The sequence below is a fragment of the Schistocerca gregaria genome, chromosome 2 (assembly GCF_023897955.1).
Source record: "Schistocerca gregaria isolate iqSchGreg1 chromosome 2, iqSchGreg1.2, whole genome shotgun sequence".
In the NCBI taxonomy this organism is placed as follows: Eukaryota; Metazoa; Arthropoda; class Insecta; order Orthoptera; family Acrididae; genus Schistocerca; species Schistocerca gregaria.
Genome location: NC_064921.1, coordinates 763474789 through 763498659, shown reverse-complemented (window position 1 = coordinate 763498659; position 23871 = coordinate 763474789). Strand labels below are relative to the sequence as shown.

The following is a 23871-nucleotide window of genomic DNA, read 5'->3' as shown; positions in this document are numbered from 1 at the left end:
TGATGTCACCTATTGTTAGTGCAGTTGTACTTTCTGACCGCCACTTCAACGTTAGCCATCTCAGTCGATGTACATTTTTTTCATCCATTATTGTTCCCCTTTCACGAGTTGACTAGTCACGTTAGGCATCAACAGTTTTGAAACTCATCCTCTCAGTCATGTGACACTTGCTGGCTCTGATACATTTGCTTCAGTCAATCGTCCTCCCACCGTCTCCCATTTTAAATGACATAGTGCACTGTCATTTAGTTTCTTTCACCAGTACAATTGCATTAACGAATATCTAAGAACTCACTGAAATGGTGCACGAATGATCAGAGCTACATGCACACAAAATTTCTATATTGAGAGATATACTTTTCTTGATTTTGATGAGTATCTACAGATAAGCTTTTCGAACCCCCAAACGTGAAGAATTTCCCTTTTTCTCTGTTTTCCAATCTACATTAGAAGATACATTTAATTCTTTCTGTCGAAATTGTATACTACATAAGATAGGAACCGATGAGAAAAGGGTTACAGCAACAATTTATGGTGGGCAGATAGATCAAAATAATTATTCCAAGAAGCATGCATTTTAATGTGACAGACTGTAGGTTACGCTACGTTTCTGTAATTGACAGGACCAGAGTAGTTGCGTTTCGGATATTCTGAAAGTCTGCGACTTTAATGCTCAGTTTCCAACAAATATATACGTTCTTTGGTGGGGGATTTCTCCCACAACGGTACATAGTAATCTATTGGAAACATTTGTCCAAGCACGTCACAGTATTATTACTTTCTGCTTTGAGGTGGTGAGTGACCACTAAGTCAGGAAACGATAGTGGGACGCGATCTCCCAACACATGGAGAGGTGTAATTTTGTTTGAACTGTACAACCTTAGAGCCCAAAGTAGAGGAGGCATTCAGAGTTTTTGTTTCCATTTTTTTATTTAAAATCGTTGTACTTGGGCACATATTGACTCACACTAGTTCACTAACGCCGATTTCTTACATAAACGACTTAGTACTGAGTAATAGAATCTCTGAGCTTTGTTCTCCTTTCGGGTAACGCTCGTTTCACAGCACTTTCCGCAATCGTGTCTTCATTTTGAAGTCACGTGCAATATCGACGACCGCGTTGTCGGCTATCGACTTTGTGACACTGAAGAATATGAAAGTTTTTGCTCCTCGATTCACTCGCAGCAATTTAAGCTCTCCTAATAGGTTCCTGCCTGACCACTCACTCCGAAATAGCTAAATATGTATTTTTAGCCTTGGTTCTCAAACCAGAAAAAACGAAGGTAACATCGAATATTGCAGAACATACTTTTATTATATTTGTGAGAAATGCCACAGAACATGCTAACAAAACAAACATGAGGATAAAAAATATTTTCACGTGGCAGGATGCAAACCCACAGATTTTGACCACAGTAACCATGACGTTATCCCTTATGGTGGCACTTAATCATGTAATAGTTTGTTTCCAATCTTGGTTATCATATTCTCTCTTGAAGGCTAATATCTCTGTTACGTTGTTAAGTTTAATGATAATGGTAACGTGTTTGTGATTTTCAATTCTCCGTTACCTTTAAATGGGATACTGGCAATCATAAAACAAGCGTGTTTCATGCTTAATTTGTAAATTATTGACGATAAAACTCACCCCTGAGAGAGAACTTTTATACGTAGGCATTAACTGTCGATAAATCTTTGTATTAAATTTTATTACGGCAATAATTATAATAAGTCATTCAAAGAGTGTCGTGATTTTGTAAATCTCCAGTGTCCGCGCATGAAGTGTTGAGAGGCCCATATCGAACGCCCATGTCGATAGCCGATCATGTGGTCATCGGTATTGCATGACTTGAAAATGACGTCATGTTTGCCGAAAGCAGTGTGAAACGAGCGTTAACCGAAAGGAATGAAGTTCAGAGATTCACTTACTAATAAGTCCGTCCTGACATTTGGTTGGAATTTGTTGAATTAATATTGAATTAAAAAGAAAAAAATACTATCACCAAAGGCTCTTGGGTGCACGGAAATATTTCATAATAAATATTTTCTAACCAGAAATTGTTTATTGAAAGAAGATAACACGGAGTCTACCGATATTACATTGCTGTCTGTGTTGAATTATCTCTATGTATTAGTGAACAATATTAATTTACAAAACACGGCGAAAGCACCGAAATTTCGAATTCTGAAACGTTCCAAGTAAATAAATCCCTTAAGCAGTAGGTATGCCCCTGAATTAACTACTGTTTGTTTCCATTTGCTATTTGCAGATTGCGTGTCACAGCCTGTGGTGCAGCATTTCAAGCAATGTTTCAAATTTGAACTCTAGCACGAGACTTAAGCTGGTACGCAACAGGAGAAGTGAGTCGTTCAGAATGATCTCTAATTACAGGAACTGCACACGTTCATGAAGTTGCTCCACCATTTATTCCAAGTCCACGATCCACAACTTTGACAGTATACGGAACGTTTGGACTATCCCATTGTGATTGACTTTTAAAACCTACAGCGTCAACTGTTACGGTATTACGATCTCCCTAGTTGCAATACTCTTCGGACTGCATTGGGGGCACTTTCTGGTGCAATTTTAACAAGGGACTGACAAGGCATCGCTACCGTTGAATATTTGTCAGTACTCTCATCGACATGAATTTCCAATAAATTGTGTGCCTCCCTGTTGAAGATACTGTGACCATAGTTGGTAACGTAAGTAGTAGCTCTGGACTATCGTCCAGCTTCAGCTGTAGTCATATCGTGTCACTCTTCAACTGATCGCCTCTAAGATGGTCCGAGTTATTACGCAGTGAAGTCAACAAGCAGGGAACTGCACTTTGATTCGCCTCATGGAGATTCCGTTCTAACATGACACGCTCCTGAACTGCATGATCGTTAGACGATAGCAACGGATCTATGTAACACTTGGCGTGGTACTATACAGTCTCCTGTTAAGCATACACAGAAACATTTGTGGTAGTATATTCGATGAAATAATGTTTTAATGTGTATCAAAGGAATGTAAGGTCAAACGTCGTTTCTGAAATTATCCACGAACTTAAGGCCTATCATCAGTTTCAGCCACTAACTGTTCCGATCCGTCTGCACAACAGCAACATAGCGTTGGAAATCAGAGTGCTTTACCAAGGACCAATTATAGCTGGCGTAGCTACACACTACGGGTACGCTGCTGCAATAGCAGATGATGGACCCTTAGCCTTGGTCAATTTTCTACAAAGCACAGACAATAAGACATTGATCATTAACACGCAAGGAAGAACTATCATAACGTTGTGTCCCATTCGTCTACGTCAATCACATCCATTGAAATGCCAGAGGCTCCGCATGAGAAATACTTATCTATGCAGCTACTGAGAACTGATGAGGTTTCCCCGCTAATGATTCGCTGAAAATTGTTAAGTTTTGCTAGCCTAAGATACAACTCCATATGTATCGCTCCCGTGGGGATTGTGAGGACAATATTAGGCTAATTACAGCACACACGGAGGCGTTTGAGCTGTCTCCCCGCGCTCCATACGTGAACGGAACTGGGAAAAAATTCTAGTAACTGGTACAATAGCACGTACCTTCTGCCATGGGCTTTACTTGGGGTTTGGAGGGTGGAGATTTAGGTTAATCCGTCCCTGACGTCCAAGAGCCTACAGCCATTCAATAGCCCCTGAACAGAAACATGCTCGACTGACTGGTCAGTGTACCGTACCGACTGTTAGTATTGCAGACGAATTCAATACCGCACTGGTTCATCCCGCTCACTTGAAAGGTGTCACAAGCTAAGTCAAACGTAGGTCAGCTGAGACAGTTCACAGTGTCTGGATTCAGTTTGCACGTTGCTTCCAGCAGTTTCTTGCCATGCCTGATGACTCTTCTGGGTCTACAACGTGTAACACGCACTGCCACTTCAGTATTTCTGTTGAGTGAGTGCTGTGAGTATTTTCCTAGTCAGTACAGCGGAGATAGTGAGTTTTTTCGGGAGGCAATTAACTGGAGAATGAATCTAAGCATGCTAGTCAAATAATCCGATGGACGATTGGATAAAACAACCATTAACGGTAGTTTAACTATAAGTATTTCATACCTTCCAATGGCATGGCCACGTTTATTTATGGAAGTTGACGTCTGGTCATCCTCTATAGTAGGTTTGTTTAAAAGAGGGGGGGGGGGGGAAGGGGGGAGGCACCAAACTGCTAGGTCATCGGTCCCTCGTTCCGATGAAAATAATTCCACAAGGGTGGGAGTAAAATAATCCAGACATACAAAACACAGCTGGAAGAAAGGAGAAAACCACAAGAATAACAGAAGGGCAACACACACTAAAATGGACAAAATTGCAAGAAAACCACATAGAGACGCAAGAAACTTTAATCAAAACAAGAGAGCAGATTACCACGGCTGGCTGGCCATGAGAATGAAATGGAGAAGCCAGTCACTATGCAACACATTATAACCTCCACCCTGAAATAACTAGGGTGGAGGACTCAGAGGGACAAAGGACATGCGCTAAACCTTCGATCACATGATAAAACCCACCCTCACGAATAAAACGTAAAAGTAAAGCTGCTGTTGAGGTATTGTCGCCTAACACCGATCGTAGGGTGCTGGGAAAGTTAAAAGTCCAGCACAGAGCGGCTGAAAATGGGCAGTCCAGCAAGAGGTGGACGACCGTCATTCGTGAGCCACAGCGACACCGAGGTGAGTCCGCGGGACGGAGGAGGTAACCATACGTTAGCCAGGTATGGACAATGCGGAGCTGGAAGATGACAACTGATTCCCTACGAGAGGACCGCATGGAAGACTTCCACACATTCGTAATCTCCTTAATGACACGCAGTTTGTTGTGCGTACTGTTATGCAATTCCGTCACCCAAACCGAAGAAACCCTAAGGCGTAAGACAGAACTCATGTCAGTTTCGGAGATGCCCCTCTCCAGAAGAGGTTTCCGCGTAGACTGTTTGGTCAGCCTGTCAGCAATTTCTTGCACGGGATTTCGACGTGTCCTGGGGTCCACACAAACACCACTGAATGACGGGGCCGTTCCAGGGCATAGACAGTCTCGTAGATGGCCGCTACCAAAGGATGGCGAGAGTAGCACTGGTCGATAGCTTGTAGGCTACTCAAGGAGTCAATACACAGAAGAAACCACAGGGCATGAACGGATGTTCTCAAGAGCACGAGATATGGCCGCCAGCTCTGCAGTGAAAACACTGCACCCGTCTGGCAAGGAGTGCTGTTCAATATGTCCTCCACGAACATACTCAAAGCCTACGTGACCATCAGCCATCGAGCCGTCGGCCCCGGTACATGTCGAGAATCGAGAGGAAGTGATAGCGGAGAGCTTCAGGGTTAACTGAGTCTTTAGGGCCATGTGAAAGGTCCAGAAGAATCTGCGGCCTAGGTGTACACCATGTAGGTGTATGCGAACGGACCTCATGGAGAGGTGGTAACGAGAAGTACTGCAGTTCAGACGGAAGGGACCGGACGCGAACCGCGATCCTAAGCCCTAGCAAAATGAGACGGTAATTCGGATGCGCAGGAGAACGACAAATGTGTGTAAAGTAACTGGCGAGCAGTTTTGCATGCCTAACCTTCAATGGAGGGACTCCGGCCTCCACCGGGACACTCGTTACCGGACTCTTTCTAAAAGCTCTCGTCGCTGAGCCAACGCCACAGTGGTGCACTGGGTAGAGTAAACGCAAAGCAGAGGGCGCCGCCGAACCATAACCAGACTCCCATAGTCAAGGCGTGATTTAACAAGGGATCCGTAGAGCTGCAGCAGCGTAGAGCGATCTGCACCCCAGTTGGTGTTGCTCAGGCAGCGGAGGGCATTTAGGTGCTGCCAGCACTTCCGCTTAAGCTGACTAAGGTGAGGTAACCAAATCAATCGGGCGTCGAAAACCAGTCCTAAGAATCGATATGTCTCCACTACAGTTAGTGGATCGTCATTAAGGTAAAGTTCTGGTTCTGGATGAACGGTGCGACGCCGACAGAAGTGCATGACACACGACTCTGCGGCTGAAAACTGGAAGCCGTGGGCTAGAGCCCATGACTGCGCCTTGTGAATGGCTGCCTGTTGGCGCCACTCAGCAACACCAGTGCTGCAGTAGCAGTACCAAATGTAGAAGCCATCCGCATACAGAGGTGAGACGGACGGCCCTACAGCTGCTGCAAGACCGTTAATAGCCACTAAAAATAGACACTCAATACGGTGTCATGCGGAACTCCAGTCTCCCGGATACGGGAGGAACTATGGGAGGCACCGACTTTGACACTGAAAGTACGGAGCGGCAGGAAGTTTTGGATAAAAATCGGGAGCGGGTCCCGAAGATCCCACTCATACAATGTGGCAAGGATATGTCGCCAGGTCGTGTCGCAATCTTTACGCAAGTCAAAAAAGGCGGCTACCAGATGTTGGCGTCTGGAAAACATACGTATAGCAAATCAATGTAGAGACTTCGAAAAATGGAACTACTAATGTCCCAGTCTCTCCCGACAACAAATATTTTACACTGTGCAAGACACCAATCAATTCGCGTTAGTGTTGAAATGGCGCTTAGTCTGTCGCTAACTGCAGGCGACTAAATTCTGAAGCTTTATAGGAAGGAGACACTGCTATAGCATTCTATCGCTGTCAGCTCTTTCCGGTCTGCAAATGAACTGAAGTAGTAAGGAAAACGGCAGTGAAAAGTTACCTTCCGAAGCACTGTCAACGTCTGTCTGACGAATTGTAAGGTTGCGTCACAGAGATTTTGGTTACAAACAAACACCAGAAATAATTATGTTCTTCCACAACGTCCACTTAGAAAGCACAAGAATACAATACTCTAACTGCTGTAACTCTGCAAAACTTTGTAGTGTGATGTTTACTACTTGTCACTGGGTGAAAGTCTCTCTTATCTTTAAGATTCAGTTTCGCACAAAATATATCAGCGATTGACAGGACTTCAGACGATGCCAGGAGTGACCTAATGTGAGCCGCTGAGGGAACTGGCGAAGCATTAAGACACTGACTCATATCCGGGATTCAGTCTGTTCAAATCCCAGTCCGGCCGGACAAATTTAGGTATTCCGTGGTTTACCTTTGTTGTTAAAGAAAACGTCGGGATGATTTCTTCCACACCCTTTTCCACTCTCAAACAGCGCTCCCTCTCTAATGATCTTGCAATAGACAGAACGAACGAGTCTTTCTTTGCTGTGCTCACCACGTAATCAACAACCAAACTTTCGGACTGAGTACACATAAAACAAGTGTTCTGAGTAGCTGAAGAAATCTACCAGACAGCATACCGAAATATGGTACTGAATGTGTAGTAGTCATTTTAGTCCTCAACCTAAAAACATCAAGGCTTCAATCTAATTCATTCACTAACAAGCCAAATATTGCTGTATATCTGTGTCCACGACCGTTCCACTAGCTCAAACGAGAAGCAAACGCCCGTAAACGCTTATCTAAAAAAAAGTCAAAACTAAATATTTAGAACCAACCTGTATTCTATTGACAGAGACCCGGGTTTCTCCCACAAAATTCACCGCGATGGGGACGACTATTCCGAGAATCAGATTCAGTCCGTAGAAGAACTGCGACATCGCAAACACCTGCAATAAAGAAAACAGGATGTTATGTTGATGAACCACACTATTAGTTAGCTGACAGCGACACTGCGGCCAGCTATGGCTGTTTACCTCTGCAGCAGTGGACACGCCGCCGGCCAGCCAGTAGGCGAGCAGCGTGGTGAAGAGCGCCGTGCGGTCAACCAGGAACTCCAGGGCCAGAACCAGGTTGCGCAGGTATGACGTCCGGGATACTCGCGAGATCTCTGACCTGGCAACACACAACTGCTGTTTACCATCTTCATTAAAGCAAGCTTGATATTTAGGAGTATACAACTTACGTTTTACGAAAACATACTGAAAAAACTAGCATCACCTCACTTTTGTGCAGATTTACTGTCAAAACGCACGATCCGGTGATAACAGGCATATAGTTTTTTTCTCAGTTCTGTCTGTCAGACGCGTAAACGTACACGTCTACTACCACAATGGCCGACAACCAAGTACAATGGACAAAGTCACGCTCATAGCCAGGTCCACATCGCCCGCATCAACCAACGGGACATACAGTAATTATGTTAGTTCAGAAGAGGGAGGGAGGGAGGGATCAGGTAAAATATCACCAAATCTTGTTGGGAGGGGGGATGGAGGGGCGGGGGAGAGCAATGAAAGTGTCACGTCAACTTTTTCCATTCACATTATTATATTCAAATTATTATAACGGATAACATTTTGTTCTATAAAATTAATCCCTAACACAGCCTCTCTGCACTGAATTGTATGCTTTACACATGTACTTGCCAGGGGTTTCTCGATTTGAAACGAATGTCAGATTTAATTCGGGAAATTCCCTGCCATGTCGGTCGAAATCACTTAGTTATTCGAGCACACCGCCGAAAAAGATTCAGAGGATAATGCGTATCAGTCAGTGAGTCAACCGTGATATTTTGCAACGTACTTAAATCGGACGTTATTGTGTTCAACGTGTATTTATTGTATTGTATGTGAACCGGGGGCACAGAAACGACGGAGAGGCTCCGTCCCCGCCGCAGCCGCAGTAGTCCACAACCCCACGACGACTACCGCAGTCCACTTCACCCCTCCGCCACCTCACACCGAACCACTCTTTCAGGGTTATTGTGCGGTTCGGTCCCCGGTGGACTCCCAATCAATATTTTAAAAGGGAAGTGAGGGGAGGGGAGGAAGGGGGTGGAGTGGTGGGGGGGGGGGGGGTACAACAAGGAACTGTTTCGTTTCTGCGCGGCTCTATTTGCACATGGTTTTTCCTTTTTCACTGGCGGGCGCCAGTGTACGAGCACACTTGCATTCTGAGCACTACTTCGCTGCTCTGCTCCATTTTGCGCCGCGCCTTTGTGTGTGCGGCGCGTCCGCGGTGGATGTGGCTCAAGAAACGTCATGCTAATATCGTTTAACATAGTCCCTAGCCTTGATGTATGCCTCAGTTCGGCGAGAAAAGGAGTCCAAGTTTCTTCATGTAAAACAACTACAGGTGAAGCCATTCATGAATAATCAACTCCCGTAGGAGTAAAAAACTGCAGCGATATAAGTCGCTGATTTTTTACACGCTATTCCGAATAGTTGCAGACATTTTCTGCAGGTTTAAGAAAGGCTGATTTAGCGAGCCAGTACACATACGATAGTATTCCTGTATGTTCATCAAACAAGGAGGGCGTATATACTGCCTCGTGAAAATGATAGTTACCTTGGAGAAAGGGAGTATCCACAGCATACTAATCATGAAGACGTAGAAAAAAGGGCAACATTTGGCCTCCGAGGATGTTGAAATAAACATATTGGATCACATTACGGTAACTTGAATGAGTGGGCCCCAATGCACGATACTAAAAACATGTGCAAAAGCTCGCCTCCTACCTGGACAACACCCTTTACGGTTTAAACGGCTCACTGGGCAGTCGGTGTATTCGCAGCCTTGCAAAAACAGGTAAAATCACGGCACGTCGCACCAATCAACACGCCTCCAGGCAAGTATTATCCAGTTTTGGGCGTTGTTTGGTCCACTGATCACGCGCACCTTTGTGCCGATGTGAGCTACCTGACACTATGCAATTTCCTTCGCAAAGTTCGCTCAAAAACATAAATATGCATCTTACACCATTCCTTGTCGACACGTTGGACAGCCCGCGTTGATAAACCAATAAATCGGGCACATTCGTTCTCGATGTGGTTTTGGGCAAGTCAGAACACGGTAGTACCAATCTCACATTGTCGCATCTCTACATCGACCCATCTTATTGCGCTGATTCCATACACCTCACTGGAACATACCATTTCCCTGCCATTACTTGCTTGGTGGTGGGTCAATGACCAACTGGTGCCAGTTCTATACTATCTACAACATGATTTATATTTTGTCCTGTGAGAGTATGTTATAAGATATTTACAGTATGCAGCTTACGGCATATATCTTGAGACTTGCTGAGGACGAACTAAGTGTAGAAGCACACTATCTGATCAAAAATATACAGACCCCCATTACTAGACATTAATTAGGAGTGTGTCCACACTTCGCCTTTATAACCACTTAACTCTGCTGGGGATACTTTCAGCGAGGTGTCGGAATGTCCGTTGGGGAATGGCAGGACATTCGGTTCAGGAGCTTGAGCCACAGAAGATAGTTACTTTTGACACTGAAGTCTGGAGCTAAGGGACATTATAACGCTTCCCAAACCATCGCGTCAGTGATGTTGCCTTATGACAGGGTGCACTTTCATGTTGATGCGATCAGTCATCGGCTCCGAACTGTTTCTCTAGTGTACGCAGTACTAAATACAGTCTGTTCAAATCCTTCTACAATTAGCGTTTTATGAAGCGTAATAACCTGGCCACACCACGAAGAACATCCCCATACCCTAATACCACCATCTCTGTACTTCTCTGTCGGCACTACACATACCGCCGAGTAACATTCTCAGCCATTCGCCAAACGTTTCCATCGGATTGTCACAGGATGTAGCATGATTCATCGCTCCAAAACACTTGTTTCCAGTCATCCACTGTCCAGTGTCGTCCCTCTTTACATCACCTCGAGTGTCATTAGGCACTGACTAGAGATATAGTAGTGTGGCTTGTATACTACTGCAACGCATCCTTTCTTACTCCTTGCGCTGTCATTGAGCCAGCTGGACTGCTGGTAGCAATTTGATACTCAAGAGTGACTGATTTCAAGCGTTTTTTTTTTTTTGAACCACCTTCCGTAATGCTCGATGGCCCCTCTCCATCAGTACATGGCGTCTAACCGGTCTTCGTTTAGCTGTGCTTATTCCTTTGCGTTTTCACTCCACCATCACACCAACAGCTGACTTGGGCAGCATTAAAGAAGTTGAAAAATCGGCGATACATGTTTTACTCAGATGACATCCAATGACTAGTCCATGTTCGAAGTCTAAGAGCGTTCGTTACCGACTCATTTTGCTGTCACTGTCTTTCTACTGGCAACACTCCCAGCCTCCTTTTATACTGGTGAGGATCCCCCCCTCTCGTGGCATCTAGTGGACATTCCGCATTGCATAGAAGTGTTCAGATACTTTTGGCCAGATAGTGTGTACTTGTTTGATTCAACTTTATGGATGGGACCTTAGGTGCGTTCTGCTGTATCATTAATGGATTTCAAAATAACAGTTTTGTAAGTGAACAAGTGTTTCAGGAGAAAAACAGACGTTACGATGTCATACTATGGGCTATTATGCCGTAACACATACTATGCCGTCGACAATTTTCAAGATTTGAAACTTATGCCATTTGCCAGCTTCGGCTTTGGTTGGAAGCGTCTTTGCCTTGACAAAGCACGTCGTTCTGAGGAATGTGAATTACGTGCAGCAGGTTGGAACCCCTGCCGTGTGCTGCTGCAATAGGATAGATCAATGGTGTCACAATCGATTCTATATTTGTGTGCGGCCACTAGGTCACTTATCTCTTCTCCACTCTACTACTTTGTTGCTCCCGATAATGACCGAATCTACAGGTAAATAATTAAAAAGTGTAATGGGTGTTCTTGTGATCTCATTTTGCAAACCGCGTTTTCCGAGGTCGTCATACACTTTCACAAGGCTTACGCACAATATCTGTTTGTGGTGTAGACGGCAGTATGTGATTATGTAGCTGATAGTACAGATTGCATCACTGTTGTAATTTCATTAAAGTCGTTATAGGGCCTGACAAAGGCCGCTGCAGTACGGTGTTTAATTGTAAGTATTTTATGAGACGCGGCAGCACAACAAGAAGAATGTCAATGAAATTTGTAAACCAATATTCCCTGTAGTGCTGAAGTCAGTCTTGTTACTGGTTCCCTTGCGAAGGATAAACTAGTAAACGGTAATTGAAGTGCAAATCTTCTGAAGAAACTGTGTGGAAAAAATGTGAGATGAGTCCTAGAATCCAAAAGTAAAACGCATTTTTCGTAAGGAAAATGGACCTTCGCACAGGGGTGCATTGACAGGAGTACTGTGTATCACTCCCATTTTGAGGCCCAGCAAGACTCACCCTGTGGCCGGAAAGTGTCTATAGGACTGAAAAGCTATTCGCAGCCACTTCGTAATGTACTCCCCTAAAAGGTCCACGTAAACAGGTAACCATAACAATCTCTCAGATATCACACTGCACGCAGCGTAACTACGTCGCAACAACATCCTACAGTAAGTGCCAGTTTTCTGCCCTCGTGATTGTGTTGGTTTCTGTATAGTTTACCCGCAATACTACGCCTTATGGAACCTATGTAGTTGCAGTCTATGGCCATAAGACCTTTTGGGAACGTCGTCACAAGTCCAATGTAGGTGTTGATGGGCACAGGCGAGGAGTAAAGCTTTGTATCGAGCAGTCATCAAGGGTACAAGAGTAGGTCTTCTGTTCCTAAAGTCCATATCGATGACGCTGACACTTGTTGATGACTCTGCATTGAAATCTGCAGCAATTTGTGGAAGGGTTGCACTTCTGTCACGATGAAAGATTCTTTCAGTCGTCGTTGGTTCCGTTCTTGCATGATCTTTTTCCGTTGTCGGAGATTTGATGTTTTACAGGATTCCTGATATTCACGGAACACGCGTGGAATGGTTGTACGGGAAAATGACCACTCCATCGCTATCACAGATTATGTGTCCCATCGCTCGTGCACCGACTGTAACACAATTTTCGATATCAAATCTTGATAACGTGCCATTGTAGCAGCAGTAACCCATCTAACAACTGCGCCAGACACTTGTCATATAGTCACTGCCGACTGTAGCGCCGTATTCTGCCTGTTTACACAACTCTGCATTTGAATATGCATGCCTACACCAGTTTCTATGACGCTTCAGTGGATATGTATTATCTATGTACTGCTAATAACACAGGCTGTAGAACCGACAGTAAATAAAGGCAGTTGAGATACCCGTTTTCCATGACATTGGATATCCAGAGACTCCATCCAGTTAATTACTGCAGGTGTTACGTCTAAGAACTCTTTACAGGTTCCCATGAATTTTCTTTTTGGCCAGTCGTTCAAAATGTACGCAAGTCTCTGTTCCAATGGTCTACGGTCGCATTGGTCATAATCGGTAATTCCCCACTTGAGTAGCATTGCTTTGGTCGCGGCGTGACCAGTTCTGATACAGTTCGCACGTAGGCGCACGCGCTCTGGCCCATCTCTGTAGACCTGCAGAGTTGCCACACAGCCGAACGATTGGAGGGCTGTGGAGGAGATGTTGCTCCACGCAACCTGTCGCACCGGTCCGCCTATGAATGGGTAACGCAGGCGCTTTGTCAAGAGACACAAACTCTTCGTACTGCTATGTACAGCCCGAATAGATCTCACGAACAGCTACCACGAAATGCAAGACAAATATTAGAAACTAACAAATGGGTACGTGACCACATGTACAACGATGGAAACTGCTCGAATTTCTCCTCACATATGGTAGAAGTAGGTCTCCGCTCGCTCTCTGTCTATGTCAACTGCGTATGTAATTTCGTTTTGAACCTGTAACTCAACCTACATTAACAAGGTTTAGTTACTTTTTGATGCCGGATTATTTCGAAGTCAAAACTAAACTCGCTCACGCTCCATGTCAATATTTTAACGGTAGGCTTATTCATTGAGTATTTTCCTACAGAAACAATGTAATTAAACAATTCGTAAGTTCAAGTTTTGCAGAAAAATTACCTGCTCAGAATAGCCACTCACTAAAATGTCCCTTAATTATATTATAACCAGAAGTTTGATACGTTTATGTCAGTATATGTCCACTTCAAATGGTAATAAAAAGGAGTTGTTACGGTGTACCATTGTTAAGGAAGACCAAGACAAATGCTCACCTACCACTGCGAACAGATTTTGCTTAAGCGTGCATACTGTGGATACGTACTTCCTGGACTGGGCGACCAGCTTAGCGAACGGCATCTCCCAGCCGTACATCTTGATGACACGCATGCCCGACACGATCTCGTTCATCAGTTTCATCCTCTCATCCGTCCGGATCGCCACTTCCTTGCGGTACTTGGCCGACAGCCTTCCCGTTATGTCTGCAAACAGAAAACAGGGTCATCATCACCACCTCACGAGCAGAGACAAAGATTTTCCAACGAGTTGTAAGAAGTAGCAGTAGCCATTTCAGCACCAAAACGTTTTCATGCGCAAACTGGAATAGAAGAAATAATATGAAAATCTGAGGGCGTGAAATTTGACCTGCTCCCATCGTGGTAGCTTCGATACATTTTTTTGAGACTTCTCACGTAACTAAAATTAACAATACTTCCAGATAACCGCCTTGGCTGTATCAGTGGTTACGGAAACATTTACGAAAAATTACTGCAGTTTCAAGTTAAATAATTAGCATCTGTATTTCTCATTTGTGAATGTCCATCCGTCTGCCCCCCCTCTCCCCCCCCCCCTCTCTCTCTCTCTCTCTCTCTCTCTCTCTCTCTCTCTCTCTCTCTCTCTCTCTCTCTCTCCCTCCCCCCACCCCCACCCCAGGCATCGTTCAGATCCCCGATCCGACCAACCTGCTTTAAGTTTCTCATAGTTTACGTAAATCGCTTGAGACCGATAGTAGTTTGGTGCTTCGGCAGGTGACAGCTGATTTCATTCTCCATCTGCTTTTCAGTACTGTCGAAAAACTCGATCCTTACGCCTATCATAATGATCCTTGGTGCGTATCACGCTTCTATTTGTATAGCACATAAATTACACTGGGCTGAAGTACTTGCAACTTGATATTACGGTGGTACATCTGTAGTGACGTTTCTTTGTGGACACTCGATAAATTTCAAAATTCTTTGATTACTAGTAATATGAAAACAATTTTAAAGTTTTTCACAGGAATGTCCATCATTGGCAAGCAACGTATACAAGAAGAAATGGGCAAAAAATAAAAATCAGTTGTTTTAAGGAGGTGCTTTCTCTTTGAAACAAGTAGGAGACAGTTTTCAGCCATCCATTTCATGTGGTGCATTTGAAAGCAAATTCGAATTTTTCCTGGACAAAATTCGAGGTCTATGAACTTCCATGAAACTATTAATGCGTAACTCAGAGTTAACGAGACACACTGTGGCCTTTTAGTTAGAGGGCATGGAAACTTTGTAGCAGCAAGATTTAATATTTTAGGTTCTCTAGGAGAAATTATTTTCACAACTCACTGAAAAATACTAGTTGTCAGTATTTTGTTATTTAAAGCTTCTCAGAAATACTTGCAACTAGTCACATATTGTAATGCCACAATTTTTTTTCACCATGACCGGTTATGAAGTAACCTAGCGTCCCGCCATTTGATGGTACACAATGTTTCAGTGGCCGCTTGGTGGGTGTGTGTGTGTGTGTGTGTGTGTGTGTGTGTGTGTGTGTGTGTGTGTGTGCGCTACAAGCAACCACTAAAACACTGTGTGCCATCAAATGAGCCGCTAGGCGACTTGAGACCGGCCATAGTGAAATAAGAATTTAACCATCACAAAAAGCGACTGGTCGCAGCTATTTCTGGAAACCTTTATTCGTCAAAATTACAATGTTCCACATATATAATGGAGCAAAGTTTTACCCTTGAACTGTTGTATGATCCGAGTCATGAATTAGTAACCTTCTGAAAGCCAAATGAAGACTAAGTATCTTACTCTGAGAAGGGTCTGCCATCGAAGATGTCATAAGTAATGAGACAGGCCGGTAATAATGAACACCAGGAGCCTGACGAAGCATAGTATACTCTATCGGAAACTGTACCATATGATATTTATTGCACCTTAAATGATTACACTGCACATATGTGAGGAACAGGATTTCGCTAATTTGAGAGATAAACTGCGAGTTTTTAGTTCTTAAAGAGTTAGTAACATTATTCATTTCTTTGACAGAATGGAATCATTGCGATTTGGCTGTATGCATATGACATTGCTTCATGCATATTACTTACATTCTTCGTTTTGAAAATATTCGCGGCTATTAATACAGTACTCTCGTATTCTTTGTCACCTTTCTGCAAAAGCGATATTCTTAAGTAATATGCAAACACTGAATACGACGTGACAGCCAGTAACTGTCCGCTATCCGGATGCTCTGATTCAGATGATTTTGTTTTGAGACCAAATGCAGCTGAATCACTAGTGAGGTGTTTAGTTTGCGATTAAATGCTACGCCACATACTTGTGCGCACTGATGTCATCTTAATTTTTCTGAAACTCGTGTTTTCTGAGCGCGTGATTGTCTCGTGATGTTTCCACACTGGTTAAATATTGGTTCACCACGTTGTTTGTCGAACCTTAGGGTCTTACATCGCGTCATTGTCCCAGATGTCTGAGGCCAGGTGGTCACGTGCCGCAATACGGTAATTCAGCGCTTAATACCTTTACGGCCTCGCTTATCGTGAGTAGGCCGACGAACCTCGTGGAGTGCGGTGGAATAAGAGGCGGGGGAACAAGTGTTAACTATCTCAAGCAGAACAGCTGCCGTGTCAATTTTAGGAGGCACAGAATACTCATGCTGTAGGTGTGTCTAGCAATTATTCCTTCCCCATATTCTCTCGAGAATGGAAACTATTTTTTTCTCTGCAATCATACTATTTAATGGGTGTTTAGTGTTGCAAGTCTTGGCAATAATAGCGCACGATAGACGTAGAAATGACCTTGATACCAATGAAATTTTGTTTGTTTTGTACAATGACAAGTGCCAACTTGTTCTGTCACACACTTTTTTATACAGATTTTTGAACTAGTTGTGCTGTATGCCACTTCAAATGTACAATACATAGTACTGTGACAGCATGACAAACTATCTTTGATTATGTAAAGGTAATAATTCGTTCAAAACTGGTGAAGATTCAGAAGGCTTCTGGTGATTTTAGCAGTTAAGTGAGGGTTCAAAAAAAAAATAGGAACGTGACAGCTCGTCTTTTGAACATGATTTACGTAAACGACATTTAGCAATTGTAAAACAGATGATATAGTATGATACTGGAGGATGAGAGATTATAGGTTTATGAGATACCTGATGCGTAAGATATTTTATTCGATGAATTGCATGAACTGGAATTTTCTAATAACTCGTGAACTCTGCGCAAAGCTTATTGACTAAGCAGATGAAAAATTATACATGAGCAGAGGGCTTCGTTATACAAAACTTAATTAGAATCTCTCATTATGGGAATACTCCTGCACAAATGTTCTTTGGCAACGGGGAAGTGATGGATTTGAATCACGATGTGTTGGAATGCTTAACATATTTTCCAGATTTGACACACACATATTTACAAGAAAAAGAAACACGTGGTTGAGGAGCTTCTGAGTCTAATGAATATGTTCTGACGCCCTTAGCTGTCTGTGTTAAGAGCTTCAAATATAGCAATTTAGGGATGGAATGTACGCAGTGGATGGATCTTGGACAAAATGTTTTGCTCTAAAAGTCTGAAACTTACGAAGCGCACTATGTATCGAAACAAGCTGGAAACCTAACCTTTCTTTCGCGGTGTAGAGAAATTGGAGGATGTTCTACTTCGGAGCTGCCGAAACCTATGTCATTGAATACAATATTCTGAACGAGGTATGAATTTTCTTTTATTTTTTACACCTCAATACAGCTCAACAGTAACTATGATTCATTGATTTCTGGCTAGCCACATTCATAATTAACGGCTTTTTTCTCCGGACGATCGCGCCGACCCATAAAGAAATAAGGTGAGCAGTAACAATGCATTTCATGAGGTTTGTAAGTTGTTACTGGATGACACCTTGCAGTGATATTTCGACTGACAACCATTTCAGCCATCTGCATGTGAGATTGTTGGTGCATGTCGCTGGCTTTATGCCGAAAATTTGTGCGGTGCTGTATGCACTTAGATCATCTCTTCATGACCGCACTGTCTTGTCTTGCTGCATCTGAAGCACGCAGTCCCAAGGGCAACGGTGATATTACGTGTGTGCCCTCTGACGAAATGCGGGCCTGCGGAGTTAAAATTCATTTTTCAAAATAATGAAACTGTCGTCGGTCGTGCCCTACAGAGGCAAAATTTTGAGTTTATGAAGATATAAGAAAAATCACTGTGCCTCTTGTCTCATGAAGTTGAAAGCCGCCATTACGATTAACCAATGTTCTGCCGAACGTATTTCCACAGGTTCCTTAATTGTCTAATCCTAGAAGCGACTTATCATTGCCTGGAGTTTCTTTCCAGAATAAGCCATAGTAGGTCCTGTGGAGATACAAGGCTTGGCTGTGATTAATTGGGTTACGAAAGGCCAGTGTGGCAAAAGTGTATTGCGCACATTTCATGAGCTGCGCGTGTGGTCCGACCAATATAGGCTTTGCAATAGTGAGATAGTATTCTGTAGATTACAGGAATACGCAAAACTACCTCATCCTTTGTGGAGCAGAGAAGAGCACATGTTTTTTGTAGATGAATGGAAGATGAACATGATGTTTCTCCACTGATCAGCCTAATTTAGATAAAATGTTGCTCACATGTGGGAAGAACTCCATGGACTTGAACAGCTCCTCCTCTTCTTCATATTCTGAATTATCCCTGTAACACCTCGTTTAAGCTGTTCTGAATTGATGCGAGGAATATCCATTGCCTTTAAACACAGACTGTAGGTGTTAGAGCTCCTTTGCAAAGTTGTCTCTATCACACCCATGTCCCTGGTGCACTATCGTACGAAGGACGCCCATTGTCTGCGAAAGATGGTGACGGAGCTCTAAATGTAAGATCGTATTTGTGAGATTACAGTAAACAGAATGGCTAAGTGATCCATCCACTTCCCAACTGACAGACATCTAGAAAAGGAAGACTACTATCTTTCTCCACTTCCATCGTAAACTGGAGATTCTCATGAATAGAACTGGTAGAACACCTACGCTTAGTTTGGACACAATGGATACATTTCACTTCAAACCAAAACAGCTTTAACAGGGAGTAAACGTGTTCATTCATAAGATAAAGGAGCTGTACGTCTAGGGCGTTCCTCCCAGGTATGAAGAACGTTTCATCTCAATCACAATGCTTCCGCCCACCACAATTTCCTCCAGGTCTCTGAAATATCTGCTATTCTTCTCCTTGAAGATCCCTCATGGTGTGTGACATATGCTCGTAGCGCCTGTTGTCAAATACTCGCGACCACTGTTCTCACTATCTCCATATCACAAACTTAATACATGCTGCATAAGTATAGATTTAACGAACTAGATTTAGAACTTTTGTGTATAGTCTCCAATCGTTCCTGGCCATTAACAGGCAATCAAAGGTATTGTAGAAATAAACAGGTACAGAGAAATTTAAGTAGGTGCAGATAGTAGGAAAAATAAACCCATGATGTTCAGATACGGCATTGGCAGTGTCCTGCTTTATAGAGTCACGTCGTTTAAATATCTACGCGTGACGATGTGTAGCGACATAAAATGGAACGAGCATTTGAGGACTGGTAGGGAAGGCGAATGGTCGACTTCCATTTATTTGGAGAATTTTGGGAAAGTGTGTTTCATCTGTATAGAAGACAGCATGTAGGACGCCAGAGCGACTTGATAGTGAGTACAGTTCAAGTCTATGGGATCCGTACCAAGTCTGATTAAAGGAAGATACCGAAGCAGTTCAGAGGCGGGTTGCTGGATTTGTGATAGGTTCGAACAACATGTGATACGGAGATTCTTCGGGAACTCCGACGGGAATCCCTTGGACAAATGCGACGATCCTTTTGAGGAACACTGTTGAAAGACATTGACTGTGGAACGGTTCTACTGCCGCCAACAAATTTCGCGTAAGGACCACGAACATAAGATACAAGAAATTAGAATTCATACAGATACAAATAGGCAGTCATTTTTCCCTCGCTCTATTTGTGAGTGAAACAGTAATGGAAATGACTAGTAGTGGTGCGAAGTATCCTCTGCCACGCGCCATACCGTTGCTTGCGGAGTATGGATACAGATATATATATATATATATATATATATATATATATATATAACAACAATAATAAGCCATACGTGAAGTATGCTAGCGGCAAGACAAAGCTTTCTCTGCGCGACAGCAATGGAGATACTATCGAAGACAGTGCTGCCAAAGCAGAGTTACTAAACACACCCTTCCATATGGCTTCACAAAAGATGAAGTAAATATTCCAGAATTCAAATCAAGAACAGCTGCCAATGTGAGTAACGCAGCAGTAAATATCCTCTGAGTAGTGAAGCTACTTAAATCACTTAATAAAAGCAAGCCTTCTGTTCCAAACCGTATACCAATAAGGTTCCTTTCAGATTATGTTGATGCAATAGCTCCATACTTAATCGTATACAACCGTTGGCTCGATGAAAGATTCGTATCCAAAGTTGCACAGGTCTCACCAATATTCAAGTAAAGTAGTAGGGGAAATCCATCAAATTACAGGCATATATCGTTAACGTCGATATGCTGCAGGATTTTGGAACATGTGTGTTCGAACATTATGAATTACCTTGAAGAAAACTGCCTATTGACACATAGTCAACATCGACTTAGAAAACATCGTTCTTGTGAAACAACTAGCTCTTTACTCGCATGAAGTTTTGAGTGCACACACTACCACACAAGCCGATTGTAGTGAAATTGCGTGCTCATGGAATATCGTCTCAGTTATGTGACTGGATTCGTTGTTTCCTGTATGAGTGGCGACAGTTCCTAGTAACTAACGGAAAGTCATTGAGTAGAACAGAAGTGAGTTCTGGCGTTCCCCAAGGTAGTGTTACAGGCCTTTTTGTGTTCCTTATCTATATAAACGATTTGAGAGAATCTGAGCAACCGTCTTAGGTAGTTTATAGATGACGCTCTAAACTATCGACTAGTAAAGTCATCAGGAGATCAAAACAAATGGCAAAACGATTTAGAATAGATATCTGGATGGTACGAATATTGGCAATTGACCCTAAATAATGAGAAGTGTGAGGTCATCCATATGTGTGCTAAAAGGAATCCGTTAAACGTCGGTTATACGATGAATGAGTCGAATATAATTGCCGTAAATTCAGCTAAATACCTATGAATTACAATTACGAAAAACAAACTGGAAGGAACACACAGACAATGTTGTGGGGAAGGCTAACCGAAGACTTAAGTTTATTGGCAGGACACTTAGAAAATGTAACAAATCTACTAAAGAGACTGCCTACACTACGCTTGTCCGTATTCTTTTAGAATATCAGATAGGATTGACGATGTACATCGAAAACGTTCAAAGAAGGGCAGCAACGTTTGTATTATCGCGAAATAGGGCAGAGTGTGTCACTGAAATGATACAGAATTTGGTCTGGACATCATTGAAACAAAGGCCATTTTTCGTTGCAGCAACATCATCTCACGAAATCCCAATCAACTTTCTCCTCCGAAAGCTGAAATATTTTGTTGAGACCGACTTACATAGGAAGAAAGGATCACCATGATAAAATAAGGGAGATCAGAGCTCGTACGAAAGATGTAGGTGTTCGTGCTTTCTGCGCACTAGAAGAGACTGAAGCAACGGGAATTGTGAAGGTGGTTCGATGAACCCTCTGCCGGGCACTTAAATGTGATTTGCAGATTATAGATGATGGTAAAGGAGCACGAATGAAGAAAATGAATTCAGTATACACACTAACTATGAACATCTACAATAAGAAGAAAATTTCTATCAATGCAAAATTGAGACTTCACCAGACAGTGGTCTGCTCTTGTAACGAAAGAGTTTACGGACGGTGTAGCGACCTCTAAGAGCTGAAGATGCTTAATTTAGAGTGTGTTCTACGGACACATTCTTTGAATGGGCCAGGGGACGTTAACACAGCAAATTACAGTTTCAGGTAAACAAGAGAACTGAAGTTCGCTGGGTCCAATAGGTATAAATGGATCTGGAAGAAATGTGACGACAAGAAACGGAGATACACAACAGGGTTATTGTCTAAATGAAAAATTCAGGCGTTCACGGGTTGCCAGGACAGAACTAGACTCAGAACCAAAATACGGCCACAAGAGCGAATGAGGTTGCAAAGTATGGGAATGAAGGAATATTGGACAGGGAGAAAGAGCAGAAGAAACTAAGCTGCCGCGAATTAACGTGGTTATCAGATAGCCAAAACGGAAATAATAATGTTATTTCCTTTTCTAATGACTTAACATATTTGAATACACCCTGAGACAAGCTGAAGACTATTTAGCTCGGTGAACATTTTCTTTCATTAGTTTTCTTGTTCGTCGTTGATGAATTTTTAGTTTCGCATCTACAGCCTCCATTTCTTATTATCCTCAGAAGGCGTAAAATTTATTCTCACAAACTAGTAAAATGCATACAACGTGCATTTTGTAAATCAAAGATAGGTGTTGTGGGAACGTAATGAATGTAACAGTATTAGTAGATATGCAACAGTTTTTTACTTACGCTGCGATGGTAAGGTGATGAGGAAGACGGAGGCCACCCCAACGAAGGAGGACCAGCCGACGAAGCTGTGCAGCCAGTACATGACGATGGGTATCTGCAGGAAAGGCACCCACAGGAAGTGCGCCCACATGATGACACGGTCGAACCTACTCAGGTCATTCGTCATGAGGTTGACGATGTAGCCAGTTGCCGTGTTGTCCATAGTCTGCCTGCTAAGACGCAACACCTGTCACGGAAAAGAAAAATCTCAATAACCGACAGTATTTCTCTCAGAAAAAAAACAACAACTTAGTGCACATCAACTTTCGTATGCCGAAGCAGCTCAAGAGGTTGGAACGTCAAACGTTTCGTTCTGAAATGTTGCGCGACAAAATTCAAAAAATTGATTTGGCAAATTGTGACAAAGCTACTCCTAGTTCCTTTACCATTACGACCGCCCTCCCCTACCCACGCAGTTACGCCAGTTCGTGGATGGTTGTGTTGTCTTCAGTCCAGAGTGGTTTGATGCAGCTCTCCATGCTACTCTATCCTGTGCAAGCTCCTTCATCTCTAAGAACCTAATGCAACCTACATCCTTCTGAATCTGCTTAGTGCATTCATCTCTTGGTCTCCCTCTACGATTTTTACCCTCCACGCTGCCCTCCAATACTAAATTGGTGATCCCTTGATGCCTCAGAACATGTCCTGCCAACAGATCCCTTCTTCTAGTCAAGTTGTGCCACAAATTCATCTTCTACCCAATTCTATTCAGTATGTCATCATTAGTTAGTGTGCCAAAATATGGTAGTTCCTTCTGCAAGCATCCTACTCTCCAAGTCCTCATTTCGCAAGGCTTTCTGGTTGTCAAAATTATACCTCGTTTCGACACCACTGTTGCCGTTAAGGTAATTCTTCAAGAGCAGTAAAGAAAATTCCTGAAAAAGCTTTGCAGCAATGCATGACGAAGTGGGAGAACCCTTGGGAGAATTATCTGAACAGAAGGCAACAAGAACTACTGAACTTTAAGTTCGATGGAAATGTTACTAACAGAGTATTTTTATGAACAAGCGTCGTGTGCTTATATGCTGGGCGAGGTAAGAGGCTACTGTAACTTTCTCAGAACAACCATATATGAGTGCCGCCTATTTCTCTTTAAGTTTTGTTGTTACTTTCACTTTCAGTTCATAACAGCTTGTCAGCCATGTTCAAAATTCTTGTTTGCAATTCCTGAATCACTTAGGAGGATGAGGAGATTAGAGTTTAACGTCCCATCGACAGAGGGGTCATTGGACACAGGAAACAAGCTCGGATTAAGAAACGTTGGAGAAGGATAGCGGCCATGCCCTTTCGAAGGAACCATCCCGGAATTCGCCTTAAGAAATTTAGGGAAATCATGGAAAACGTAAATCAGGGTTGCCAGATGCGGGTTTGAACGTTCGTCCTCCCGAACTCAAGTCCAGTGTG

General features: G+C 43.1%; 1 protein-coding gene across 9 annotated transcripts in view; it reads right to left on the bottom strand.

Annotated features, from left to right (window-relative positions):
* The window catches only part of LOC126334984 (ATP-binding cassette sub-family C member 4-like), a 302418-nt gene that overhangs the window by 108287 nt on the left and 170260 nt on the right, over nucleotides 1–23871 (bottom strand). For all 9 annotated transcript variants that reach the window (XM_049997791.1, XM_049997788.1, XM_049997787.1 and 6 more), the window contains 4 exons: nucleotides 22429–22654; nucleotides 13941–14097; nucleotides 7693–7831; nucleotides 7495–7605 (listed from right to left, as the gene is read on the bottom strand). In XM_049997791.1, coding sequence (XP_049853748.1) covers nucleotides 7495–7605; nucleotides 7693–7831; nucleotides 13941–14097; nucleotides 22429–22654 — 633 coding nt within the window. The remainder of the gene's footprint in view (nucleotides 1–7494; nucleotides 7606–7692; nucleotides 7832–13940; nucleotides 14098–22428; nucleotides 22655–23871) is intronic.